Genomic DNA, 15,217 nt, shown 5'->3' with positions numbered 1-15,217 from the left:
TATGCAAATATCACTGGGTGCAGTTCTATTGTAAATAAAGTTAAAAAACTGTTGAGAAAAAAAAGCTTTCAGAGTTAATTTAAATGCAAGTTGATTTGCAGATTTTTAAGATTTAAAAATAATAACGTACTAAATGTTTTTTAGTTAAATATTTATCAAAATCTTTTATTTTTATGTACAATTTTTGAGAAAAAAACATAATAATGCTTAACACACTTTTCAATTAAATCATTCACATATAACTCACAGTGTTTTCAAATTATGACTATATGCAACTTAAAATGCATTACTTGGAGACCAAATTCTTTATTGGAACTTAGTCCAGTATGACATAATTTACTTCTTAAAGTCGTAATTTATTGAATACTTTATTAAAAATTCCGCATTCGTTTTTCTATTTAAACAAATAATTGAAAAAAAAGCCTTATGATATAAATAAATGAACATCAATAAAAAGTTTTTCCGTCGTCAATGTATTTTTTTTTTTTTGACTTGACTACACTACTGTATAATTTTTATATAAGTAGTTTTATTTTTTTATTTTTTACATTTTATTATTTTTAAGATGCGCTTTACGATGAAAGCACATAACTGCTAAAGGGTCGTCGAAATAAGTCAAATGATATCTTTTTTTTACCCAAGTAACGTATTTATTATTATATTGCACAGAGCAAAATCTAATTTTTTTAACACAACAAACCATATGACATATATCATGTGGTTCGTTTACGTTCATAATGGAAGTTTAGGAAGTTTAAACTTTTTTATTTTTTTCAGGTATTGGTTTCCATTAATTTTTGCTTTAGGGGGATTTAAGTAAATAGGAAAAACTTTAGAGGAATCCTTAAAAACAGTTCAAATATTATATGAAAAATTATAATCTAAAATTTACTATGCTGATAAAAATACTCCAATTTTAAATTAAACTACATTAATTAAATTACTTGTATTACCTTTTTTTTATTGTTTTTTTTTAAATCGTTTTCTAGCGTTCATTTCCTTTTTAAATCATTTTAAATTTTTTCAAAGGTACTTAACAAAAAAGAAGTTTGTGAAGCAGTAATCTGTGAGTTTTTTTTGTTTGAATTTAGTGTATTATATTTACGGAATAGTCTAATCAACACTACTTTTACTTTTGTAAATGTTGTAGAAAAATAGTGCTCTGTAAAATGTTAACAAAATTATTGTTATAAGTTTTATTAATGTTTCTACAATAACTTTTGTTATGTTATAGTTATTAAATTAAAGGTTATTTGTCAAGATTAAACATTTTATATAGTAATTAATGCATGTTTTGCAATATATATCAGAGCTTTCAAAAGCTTTTTTTGTTCTTCAGAAAAGTTCTTGCATGAAGAAAACTCTACTTTTTTTGCATTTTCTTGAATATATCAATGAAAATAAATTAAAACAGTAGAAAGATTTAAATACTTTAAATCTTTCTACAATTAAAATAAAAAAATGAACAATGAACTGATAACAAATAAAAGGGCACATGTGATGGCCGCAAATAATTTATGGGATCGCGTAAATGTAGGTTTTGAATGATTAGGGTGTTTTTTTATATTAAAATGGTATTAGAATTATAGCAACGAGTGAGCCATACAAGGCTACCATCTTACATGTGTGGGTGTGTTTTTTTCCGCCTTTGACGCATATATGGATTATTATTTTGTATTAAATGGTTTTTAAATTAATCCCGCAATGGATATAGGTAGAAAATACCACACATTTTTTAGATCTTAAATGCCACATATATTTTCATTTAAATGCTATAAATTATTGTCATTACGCAATAAATGTATGTTTTGCTTAAAATCTCATGATCAATTTGCTTCTCCTTATCGTGCTTACCACTTTCCGATTCCTGACTACCCAACTTTTCCAATTCGACCTTGTATAAAATAATAGTGTCAAATTTGGGCTCCTTCTTCCGAAAATATTCTTTCTCCTATAAACAAGGTCTAATTATAAGTAATAAATGATAAGTCTATTAATTTGTAACGTCATGACTATATAATCTAATTATAAGTAATATTATAAATAATAAGTCTAATTATATAATCTAATTACATAATCTTAATTATTATCATTATAATCTTAATTATTATTATTATAAACTTATTATTAGTATAATCTTAATTATATAATCTATACAATTAATATAGTTGTATAATCTAATTATTATAATTATATAATCTAATTACAAGTAATATTATAAATTATAAGTCCAATTATGTAATCTAATTATAAGTAATAGATAAGTAATATAATTGTAGTATGACATATACTAGCTGTCAAATTTAAGTCTTTCTCCTGTCATTTTTGGTTGCTTCTAGTTAAATTTTGTTACAAATACTACTATTGTTAAACTATCGATAAAGTAGCTACTATCTTTGATTCCATTAATAAAAAAATATTCTTGCATGATTCATTGCTCAGCAAAATTGCATTCTTTTTACTAAACCTGTTCTTTTATGCTCTAATAACTTTTATTTCATTTGGCTTTTTCCACGCAAAGCATTGCTTTGGAATTCTCTTCTGTTTCCATTTTTTCATGACTCATGCAATCAACAATCTTTTGTTTTTTCAATAAGCATGTTTATAGGTGTAAATTTAAATGTGATCTAACATTTTTTGCTTATTTACAATAATGCAGTAATACAATTATTATATAGTGGATTTTGGAATTGATGAGAGGTATGCAAAGTAGCATAGAAAGAGAAATTCTAAAGTAAAATAAAAACATCGCCACCAAATCGAAGTTCTATGTTTACATTACAGAAGCTGCTAGTTTGCCTTAGATATTTGATAACGAAGAATATAAGTTAAAATTGGGTTATATATCTCTTACATAGTGTTTACAATTATTTACCAATTTTAAAAAATCTATTATTTAAATGGCATTTATAAAACGGCCTTCAAAGCTTTTATAAAAAACCATATTTATCTGATATTCGCTACTTTATCCTTTTTTGGAGTAAATATATATGAAATTTTTAATCTTTTCACATGTGAGATATTTTCCACCCATAGCCCAAGTGAGATTTATCATAAAATATTTGAATTTCTCCTTAAATAAAAAAAAAGTTATTATAATTAAGTTATTTTTAAAGAATTTACTAATACATACATGATAAACAATTACTTTCTTTTTTTCTTTTGATATTTACACGCCGTTTTTTGTTATGTGTTAACAAGAAGTAAATTGCCTTGACTCGTTTAATACCAGAGTTTTCAGATTTTTCTTGTGTTGTTATTCATTTTATCAAAGTAGAAAAAATAAATATTAATGAATACAATTCTACAAAATAACATAAGTTAATCAACCTATATTGAAAATAGACATTTTAAATTTTAATTTTTGCTTATAATAGTTTAAAACAACTTAAATTTACTTCTAAAAATCTCAATAATATAAATAAACAAATAAATTATAATAAATAATGTTAAAGTGACGTTATAAGAAATTAAGCATTATAATATTGTTAAAGTGTAACATTTAATTTTTAACCATATTAACAATATATTAAAAATAGAATCTTTTTAGCGACTTCAACGGCCAAATCCCATATACACATACATAAAGGTATAAGTAAAAGAAAGTTATTGACTTAATACTTATAACGACTATTTTGACGAGTTTGTACCTAAAATATCCTGAGGTTACTTCAGTAACTTCTCGAATGCCTTAACATTCAAACCTTATTCCTTTATTTATTCTACTCTATAACAATGACTTTACAGACAATCATACATCTAGTGTGGCATTATTTGCCAAAAACACTAGTGACAACTTTGTTTATTAACAGTGCAACTTAAGTCTTGACGAAAAATCGTCACCTTTTGTTAGAACAGGCAACTAATCTAATATCTGTATATTCCTATAGAATATTTTTTCAATTCTATACTAACTATTAGACTAACAATTGTATACCTACTGACAATCATACACCTAGTGTGGCCTTGTTTTCCCACAACACAAATAGCAACTTTATTTGCTAAAAACACATCTTAATTCTTTCAAAAAAAATTATCACCTTTTTCTTACTTAGAACAGGCAGCTGATCTTATTTCTGTTATCATTACTATTAGTCTTGTTAAACAGCTTGGGTTTTGAAATAACTGGTAAATTAAATTCAAACAAAACCTTAGTTGTTTACTGCTGATAATTATTGCTATATAGCAATGTTGTTAAGGTTTCTTTATTGATGAAAAAAAAACACTTTTATTGAGTCTTTTACTTTAACTCTTCACAGATTATCGTTTAGTATTGGCCTATTATGAAAACCTCCTAAAAATTCTATGCAAAATTAGCATCTGCTAAGCATCACGTTGCGTTGAATTATCTTTATTCGAGGTAAACAACTGAGTTTGGTAATATTAAAATTCACCAGCAATTTGCATTTCTTTATTGTGCGCACCATTTTCTTACTCCATATCATTCTTTACCTTAATAAATTTCTTATTTGTCCTTGAACCGTTAATGATTAGAGTTAGTTCTTTTCATAATGTCTCATCTCCTGCTGGTAAAGAATAAAATTACATTTCCACTTAGATTTTCTCTAGCTGCCAACCTAAATCTGTTCTTTCATGCTTGAAAAACTCTTACTCAGCAAGCTTTTTTCCTTAACATCGTGTATTTGGAATTCTATTCTCTCTTTATGTTTTCCTGAATTATACAACCTACAGTCTTTAAAGCTTCCTATTGACCACTATTTTGGTCATCAACTTTACCTAATGTTTTCTACCAATTTCTTTCAATTTAAACATTTGTTTCCTTCAGTCTTGATGGAAGTGAATTATTAAGAAAAATTAAGATGTTAATAAGTGTTTTATCTAAATGTTTTATCTAAGTGTTTTATCTCAATTTAAGTTTTATCTAAATGTTTTTGCTCATTTACAAATGCAGTAACACAGCTATTGTATAGTAAGAGTTAGATTAGATGAAATCTATGCAAATTAGAATAGAAACAGAAATTATAGAGTTAAACAATATTATTCTAGCTAATTCGAAACTTCTGTTCTATGTTTACATTTTAGATGCATCTAATTTGCTTTAGATATTTGATAGCGAATAATATAAATCAAAATTAAGTTTTAATTCATTTATCTACTATTTGTCTGTAACTTGATAAGAGCGTAAAATTGTTTATGAGATTCCGAATTAATAAAAAGTTCACAATTTTAATGAGCTATTAAATTAAAAAATAAAACAAAACTTGTAGGAAAAAATAAATATACTTACTTTACATATATACACTAAATACAATAAACTTACTAAATACAATAATCTTTAGTTTTTTTAGCTAATCCCGAAAAAAGCCAATATCTAAAGAAACGTTCCTAAATTTTTACTTATAAGTTTTGTAATAGTTGTTTTTGTATTTTATTTTTATGAAAAAATTTATCAAAAACTTTAAACACATATTAATACTATTACTGTTTTTGTATTTTATTTTTATGAAAAAATTTATCAAAAACTTTAAACACATATTAATACTATTACTAAATTTTAATTTATATCTACGAAAAAAACATTTTTTTTTATGAATGAAAAATGTAATGAAGTTTTACTTTAACATAAATGAACCATACTAATTTACATAATATAAAAAAACAATTATCTGTTATTATTGTATGGATACACTACTTTTTTGTAACATTTTATATTTAAAAAAAAGTGCTACAGCAGTTAGTTGAGAAAAAGTTAACCCCTATATTTTTAAAGTAAAGAAATAAGTTAAAAATTTCATTTATTATTTTAAAATACTATAATTATTCTACAAAATTAGAAAACATTGAGTTAAATATACATTAGTCTAGAGCAATGTTATTTGTGTTCTTTTGCGATTGTTAGGCCTACCTTTGTATGTCCAATTGTAAAAAGATAGGGTCAATGCTAGCTTAATGATAACTTTTCTCAGGAAAAGTTGCTTTTTTTAATAAAAATAGTTAAAATTAATTACTTTAACATAATTTTCTAGTAGTGGACTTACTATAGAATAAAATGTTGTATTTAAAATATAATAAATTTTACTCTTTTAGGCAGTTTCAGCAATTTTTATAGTAGTTGTAAATTATTTTTTTTCAATTGCAATGGATTCCTCAAGATATTTCATTTTTAAAATGGTTTCAACCACCTCTGTAGCTTATTTAGTTATAGCCTTCCATTTCTGGATTGTTTCTTTTCTTGATAGGCAGCTCATGTAAAAGTTAAAGTAATTTTGCCTAAGATTAGTCCTCCATTTCATAACTCTTTCCTTTTCTTGACAGGCAATTCATGTAAAAGTAAATGTAATTGTGCCTTAGGTTAGCCCTCCATTTCTTGATTTTTTCGTTTACTTGATATGCAGTTTATGTTTAAGTAAATATGATTTTGCCTAACCTTTTTTGTTTTATTTTAATTTTTTAAGTTTTTCCGTTAATTGCAAGTATTAAGAAATTTTTTAAAATTTCTTAATACTTGCAATTAACGGATAAATATAGCATAAAAATATTGATATAATTAAAAAATCTTTAAATAAAACAAAGTTGAACATATAAACACATGAAATATGATTCATACCAGTTAAAAAGGTTCATACTTAACATGATATGTGGTTCGTTTCCTATTTATTTGATCAATTCGTATTACTTGTGCCTAGCATAGTTCAAGAGAATTTTCTCCTCTAACTTGATGTTGCGTACAAGTACCTACAAAATCTGATATATTTTTAATAAATCTTGTTAAGGAATGTTTTAATTGTTGCTCTTTTATTTTGTTTAATTTTACATCCTAAAATTTTTTCTTTAATTCTTTTTCAACAGCTGCATCACGTAAAATACAAGGCTTGAAACTATTATTCAAATTAAACAAAGATTTTTTGTTTGGTATTAAGTTTGCTTGAATGACAATTATAAGATTTTAATATCGTTCCTTAAAGAAAGGTTTCATTTTTTGGTTTCTTCTAAATTTGTTTTACAAAAAAGTTTTTTGTCACATTGCACACCTAATATGAGACAATAAAAATTAATGTGAGCAAGGAGCACTTTCGGTTTTAAAGATTCTTTCAGATTATAAGTCGATTCTTTTGTATCTTGCACTGAAATCCATGTTATGAAATGCATTAAATAAAATAAAATATATTTAAATTTTCTGAAATACTTTTTAAATTAATTATAATAAATAATGAATTACAATTTAAATTTCAGAAAATGTATTTAAACTTTATTTAAATATATTTTTAATTCATGAAATACATCTATGTTTTTAAGTTAGTAAAAGCTGACACTTTTTTTTGGTGTAGTTTAATTTCTTCTAAATTTTTTTCTTCTTGCTTTGCTAGAAGACAGACAGCTTTACCTTTTTTAGAAGCTTTTTTTCTTTTATTATACTTGTGAATAATCATAGATATTTTGGTTCTTGAATAATCAAATAATTTTTTTCTCTCTTCGTCTGACGTTACAAATTAGCAAGAATAGCATAAAAATAACTTTAATTAGTTGTACAGTCAAAGAATCAACCTCATTATTTTTTATGTCTTTCAACAGTTCGCAGAAAACCATATCTTGATAAAGAAGATTAGTATCTTTTGAAATTTTTCCATTCGCAAGCAATGAAAAGGACGCATTCTTACAAAGAGTTAAAAGCCTGATTTTCAAAAGAAGTATGAAGGCCTTCAATAGTATAATGCTACCAAGTGATTCAATAGTTTGCCAAAAAGGACCTGTAAGTAGTTTGTCAACAATTCCTAATGCACGAACTTCAGCAATAAATACAAGATTTATGATATCTTCCTTTAGGCTTTAATATTTATTATTTATGAGATCTTCCTATAGACTTTAATAAACAATATGTATCCGGCCACGCATTAAGAAATTTTATTATAACATACTTGTGATAATATAAGGCAGCATTATAATACAAAATATTATAACAATTTCCAATAAACGGAACAAAAAATAACTTTTCATACGAGAGGAAAGAAAAGAAATAAAATATGAAGCAACACCAGCATCCTCACTGCCCCTTAAATAATATGCCTTTCAGACGTTACGAACTAACTCAACTTTATTTACTAATTAAAACAAAAACGTTCTCATAATTATCCTTTAACAAAAAATTTTCAAAAGAGATCAAAACTATATCAGTTTCAGATGCAAAATTATTAACCAAATGGAGTTTGCAAAAAATGTATATATATATATCCTTCATATTATCTTTGGCATCTGAAGAAAGTAAATCCTAATTATTATTTGCAATAGTCAAAAGTTTTTCTCTTAATACTTTTAGTTATGAGTTAAATAGAGAGGTCAGACATTGTTGATTTAATTGATGTTATTAACTTAGCAAAATTGAGTTCTTTTTTCATAGAAGAGCTGCTTACAACGACATTATGTCTATTATGTTAGTAAAGCACTGCAAGATAATAGTTGCATCACCACTAATCATTTTTGACAAACCCAAAGATAATGTTTTCACTTTTATTTGAAATTTGAAAGATTTGATAATGTTTGTGAATTAATAAATGCCATCTCTTTTTTTAGTTGTGATATTTTACAAGTTATTTCTTATACAAGGAAAAATCTTTTTTGATTCAAACTTAGCATCGCGGTATTTTACTTTTTTATTTAAATTTCTAACATTCGATGATTTTTTTTGGATTAAACTAACTCTAAATTATTCTCAATAAATTTCGGCCTTTCTTCCTATTCATAATAAAGTTTTTAAATATAGTATAGTTCACTTTCGTTTAGAGAGTTTTATTGAAATAAGTATTTGCAGTTTGTTAACATATCTTTAAAATCATTTTAATGTTTAAAATAATCCATTTTTAAATCCATCATTGATTCAAATTACCTTTTTAAAATTGTATTTTCTTTTTTGAACATTTTGTTTTCTCTGATAAGGATTAGTTTTTTAGTAACTTTAGAACTATTTGGTGTATTATTAAGAATATTTGCTCCAGGTGGAAAAAAGATTTACCCATTAACAAATCCAACTTTTGATTTTTGCGTTGTTTCTTTAACTTTCTGACATTATCAGCTAATCTAGTTATCTTTGTGGCTAATTATTTTCAAAGCAGAGAAGATAAATATTAAAATCAACGCAAAATCTACAATATACAGCATTGAAAGACGTATCCTTTAACGTTAAATACATAAACTTCTTCATTAGGCATTTTATCTAAACAACTTTTTTATAATTCATGTCAAAAAATCTTATAAATTTAAATCAATTTTAACATCATAACTCAATTGACATCAATAAATTTAATGACCTTAAAGGTTATATATTTATCGAACCAATACAATTATTTTTATTAATACTACTTTATAAATGAAACTAACAGTTAAGTTACAAAATAATAAAAGTTAATGATAATTATACAAACGATTTAAATAACAATTATTTCAAACTATTTATTTACGTATCACTACTCAAAATATTATCTAAATATAAATTTGAAATAAATTGCTTCAGTAAATATTGTTTTAAATGCTATTTAAAAAAGGTTATTAAAAAAATTCAACTAGATATAAAAATTAAAATCATACCATATCAATTGCAATAAAAATAACAGATTTTATATCGATATCGAAGAGTTAGTAGGAACGTAACAAAAAATTCGGCAGAAAGTTTTGACCATGCTTACTAATGTAAACAAGACAAGGAAAATCTACAAATCTCCTTGGAGAAAACAAAAACCCACCCTATATTCCCCTGAAAAAAATGAGAAAAAATTCAAGTATAAGCAACTAAATAACATCAGAACCTGTTTTAATATGGTGAAAATTAACTAATTAAGTTTTATATTCAAGAAAATACTGCCGTCATCACATATATAAACATTTTAAGTTCTTTTTGAAAAAAAGTAATATAAAAATATGTTTATATATATTTATATATAAATATATATATATATATATATATATATATATATATATATATATATATATATATATACATATATATATATATATATATATATATATATATATATATATATATATATATATATATATATATATATATATATATATATATATATATATATATATATATATGTATATATATATACATATACAACTAAATTGATGGGTGAGTTTTTATTCTAAGGCAATCTCTTAAATAATCTCTTGCTATTTTTGAATGAAGTTTTTCAAATACAAACCAACTTTTTTTTTCCCGTGATAAAAACTCACGGGCTTTAACTTCCTAGCTTTACTAAAAATCAACCTAAAAATATAGCGATGACTATCGTTTTAGATATTTAAGGCCCTGGGTACACGTTCATGTACCAAGGGCCTTCATGTAGCAAGGGCCACCCTACTTGTTTGAAAACTATAAAGTTTTACGTAATGCTTCTAAGTGAGGGAATTAGTTACAAAATTAGGAGATAGAAAAAAAAAAAAATTTTATATAAAGAGCGTCGCTACGGCAAGTTATAATCAGAATAATGCATTTTAACAGTATAAAGATATTGTTGCCGGTGGTATCTTATATTGTTTTCAATTCTAAAGGATATGCTTTTCTATAAGTTCTTGTATATTATATTTTTGTTACTTAAGCACTAAATAATTATCAATAAGTTTCCTCAAGTTAGGGTTCGTTAATAGATGATTTAGGAGAACCATTTCTTGGACCTATTGCCATATAGTTTGCTTGTACCGAGGGCTATGCGTGCGTAAAGAATTTGCTCGATGACGAGGCAGGTTGTTGAATTTTGATTTGTGCAGACAATTTTTTTCTTACGGTTTTTTGGGACTACCATTTTACGCGTAGACTTATATCCCAATTTTGCTGCCAACTGTTATTCAATTTTGTTAGTTTTTTAAATGTTGCATTTACGTTAACATCTATTTAATCCAATTATTTAACCATAAAAATGTAAAAATTTACAATAATATTTATAAACTTACATAAATAAGGTTAGGTGTCACTCATATAGTTAAAAACTAGTCAATGGAGTGACACCTGAATAAAAAAAAAATAAAAAAATTAATAAAACACAGAAAGAATTATAAATTAGAAAAAAATTAAAATTAAAATTTTTTTAAGAAAAAAAGAAAAAAAAAAAAGAAAAAAAAAAAAATAAGAAAGCACAAATAAATAAAGATGATATTAATAATTGCAATAATAGTATTAATAATAATGTGAATAAAAAAACAAATAGTAACTATATCGTGATAACTTTACTAAAAACTATAACTAATGGTAAAAATAATTATAGTAAAGTTTATAACTACGACAGAAATTAATAAATAAACATAACAATTGCAAAAACTAGGACAATAATCATAAAAACTTTACTGCAATTAAACCACTATAACTATCATTATAAGTGATATTAATAAGATTTGAAAACAAAGATAAATTAATGATAATAGGAATATTAGTAGAGTTAAAAAAGACAGTATAAAATAAAAGTAATAACAGTTTTATAAATACAGTAATATAAAAAAAGCAATAGTAATAAAAGATAAAATTAATATTCATTAAACATTAAATATATACTCAAATATAAATTTCTTAATTTCGTTTCGATTGAGAAGAAGAATGTTAGTAATAAAAGGGTATTTAGTTAAAATCTTTTTTTTTACAAATGGTATTATTTGGTTCCAGTGAGAAATACATTGATTTTTAATAGAGAGCTTGTCATATTTGATAGTGCTGAAAAAAGAAGTGTGCAAGTTAAAGTTGTTAGTATTTCGAGTGTAATATTTGTTTAAGTCACTTGTTTTGATAAAAAAATGATTGAACGAATTTGGTAGCTTATTTTGAAGAAAATCAATCACAAAGAGACAATTATAAAGCTTTACAAGATCCTGAAATTTTAGAATTTTTAATTCAGAAAACCTATTTTCGATATTAGAGCGTAAGGGAGAAAATGTCATAATTCTTTTCATAAAGGAAGTGCGTTGCACTTTACAACGCACTTCCTTTCATAAAGGAAATGCGTTGTAAACTGTTTATACGATGTAATAGAAAACTACTTTTTGACCCCAAACAGTGCAACAATAACTTAGATGTGAGAAGAACAAGGAATAGTAAATTGATATTAAAACATGTTGGGGAACATAGTGTCGTTTTAATGACAGCATACTTTTGGCACGTGAGTGTTTTTTATTTAATTGAATAGTTATTAGTACCACGATAGGTTTTTGTGAAGAAATATCCCGAGGTATTTTATATATTTAGATGGGAAAAGTCTTTTACCATTAATTCTAATTTTCAAATTATAATCAATCTTTTTTTTGGAGGGTGGAAAATAATAGATTCAGTTTTATTGATATTTAAGAAAAGACGGTTACTATTAAACCAATGACACAAATGATGGAGATCTGAATTAACTTTTTTACAAAGCTGCGCGAGTGATTTATTTATGCATAGAAGATTAGTGTCGTCAGCGAAATGATGAAGAATCAAATTATTTATAGAGTGAGGCAGATCGTTAATATATATTAAAAAAAGGAAAGGTCCTAGAACAGAACCTGTGGTACACCATACTTAATAACTTTACATATCGATTGAAATCCAATAATCGAGACAAACTGATTGCGATTGGTAATATAGGAAGAAAACCAATCATTAGCGATACCCCGTATACCATAGGGATACAATTTTTCAGTTAAAATCTTATGGTCAACTGTATCAAATGCTTTTTGGAGATCAATAAAGACGCCACAGGCAAAAGAACCACTATCAATCGCACCACGAACTATTTCAGTAATGCTAATAAGTGCATGGGAAGTAGAGTGTTTTAAACGAAATCCAAACTGACGGCCGTAGAGACACTTATAATTATCAAGAAAGTCGTAGATTTGATATATATATATATATATATATATATATATATATATATATATATACATATATATATATATATATATATATATATATACATATATATATATATATATGTATATATATATATATATATATATATATATATATATATATATATATATATATATATATGTATATATATATATATATATAAAATTTAATTGACTAAATATTTAAACTATAATTATAACAAATATTATATTTATTACAATTATAGTTTAAACATTTAAAATTCAGCACTCAGAAAGATTTCACAATTTTTTTTTGTCTGCTGACTTTTCTCCAACAGTGTTGAAAACAAGGGAAAAACTGAACATGCTTAGATAAATGTTGGGGTATGATTTTGTTCCAAGGTGATAAGCTATGGAAAAGACAAACTTGGGAAGCTTCAAGCGCACTTTATCTCACAAGCACAAAAACTTGCATTAAATGAATATTGTCATTTTCTTGTAAAAAAGGGACGTTTAGATTACCTTATTGATAAGTCTAAAAGACTTGGTCTGATAGAAAAGCAAAAAATAGAGGAAGAGAAAACATGCCAAAATTCTTATCGATAGATGCAAGACTTTAGGACGCAGAGGGCTGGCGTTTAGGAAATCTGGCAGTGGTTACCAAGGTAACTTTTTTGCAGAGGTGAACCTCATCTCTCGCAATAATGCCGCACTAAAAACTTGGATTGAAAAAAGAGCCCTTTTTCCATTAGAGTTACATACAAGAGTCCATCATCTCAAAAGGGAATAATTAGTATTATTGCAACAAAGTTAAAAAGTCAGATAATTAATGAAACTAGCAGCTAAAATTTTTTTCTGTTATTTCTCAAACTATTTCCAATATTTCACGCAAGAACTTATTGATTTTAGTTGGGAGAACGGTCAGTGAAAACAGTTAGATTTGGGAAAGGTTTACGAAATCAGTTGAATGAACTGATAAAACTGGAAAAGGCATGGTTGAGCTTATTTTATTTTCTTTACATAAATAAGGCATTGAGACATCAAAGATAGACTTACACTCGTATAACTACGCGAGTTCTATGTCTGGACAATATGAGGGTGTACAAAAGTAATAACAGAAGAAGTAGGTCATAATGTGCCCTTCGTACCTTGTTAAGACCACAAAACAAGCACGGCTCTTGTACATGACTCCAATGTTAATACTTTAACACAAAAGTTTTTTAATGTTCCCGACCAGTTGCATGCTTTCTTTACATCAAGCCCAAAAGATATTTAGTCATTTAAAGGATAATCTTGTAGACATTGACATGTAAACCTGTCTAGAACTAGATAAACCGCACGCGCAAAGTCACCATAGATTAACAGCAATGGAGATGAAGGCTTTTTACCAAAGATTACTCAAAGTGGTTATAGTCTCTTTAGCCATAGGTTTAACCAAAAACTCTAGGGCTCTAAAGGAAATGTTTGCCTCCATCACTAAATACTTTAGTTTTCCTTTAAGTAAAGACAACTCGGGTATAAAAACCTTAAGAAAACCTAACACACTTTTCCCAACTGGATACAAACTAAAAAACTTTATAATTTGAACTGAATGTTTTCAAGAGTGTCATATAGCATTTGTAGTACAGAAAAATAAAATGAAATATAATTCTTCCCCTCGGTCATGAAAAAATGCCTTTTTTCAAAAAATTCATGATAAAGATATAAACTAATAAAACCTTTTAAAACAAAAGAGTAAATTTTTTTAACTTAGCAACATGAATTAATTATTGGTATTTTTATAAAAGATTTCGCGTTTATATATATATATATATATATATATATACGATATATATATATATATATATATATATATATATATATATATATATATATATATATATATATATATATATATATATATATAAGATTTATAAACATTAAGAATATTAAAGGTCGCGTGTTAGTAGCTAAATATTTTTCGTAATGCATGAATATGATAACCAGAACTTAATGAAGATTGAGTTAGATTAGCTTTAAACGAACAGAGAGTTCAAAATTACACAAAGCTGCTTTTTTTTCATTTTTTATCAAAAATTTTGAAAGTACTTTTTTTAGGTAGAAGTTAAAATATCATAACCATACCGACAAAAAAAATATTTGATTTTATTAAAAAACAAAAAAATTGAACCTATAACGTAAAAATGACGTCTTCTAAATCCGTGTAGCAGTTCTGTTAATAAACAATAGTATAACAAAGCATTTTTACATTTTTAGGCAAAATAAGCAGTATAATTCATTAAAAAAAAATAAAAAAATTAATTTTATGACGTTTTAAAATTTTTGAATTAGGCGTAATTTTTTTGAGGTTTTGCACCACTGTGCATGTTGTAAAACTAAAGGACATACTGAAACAAACCCATAAGCTATGCATTTTCGTAATCACATCTGGTTA

The 15,217-nt window shown here is 25.3% G+C and overlaps 1 protein-coding gene across 1 annotated transcript in view; it reads left to right on the top strand.

Moving 5' to 3' along the window:
- LOC136080700 (uncharacterized) overlaps positions 1-15,217 on the top strand; it is a 123,260-nt gene that overhangs the window by 25,516 nt on the left and 82,527 nt on the right. The window contains exon 2 of the mRNA XM_065797689.1: positions 1,030-1,066. Within this exon, the coding sequence (XP_065653761.1) occupies positions 1,030-1,066 (37 nt within the window). The remainder of the gene's footprint in view (positions 1-1,029; positions 1,067-15,217) is intronic.

Source organism: Hydra vulgaris, chromosome 05 (genome assembly GCF_038396675.1).
Source record: "Hydra vulgaris chromosome 05, alternate assembly HydraT2T_AEP".
NCBI lineage: Eukaryota > Metazoa > Cnidaria > Hydrozoa > Anthoathecata > Hydridae > Hydra > Hydra vulgaris.
Note: the sequence above shows the minus strand (reverse complement) of the source record. Positions and strands in the feature narration are given on the sequence as shown.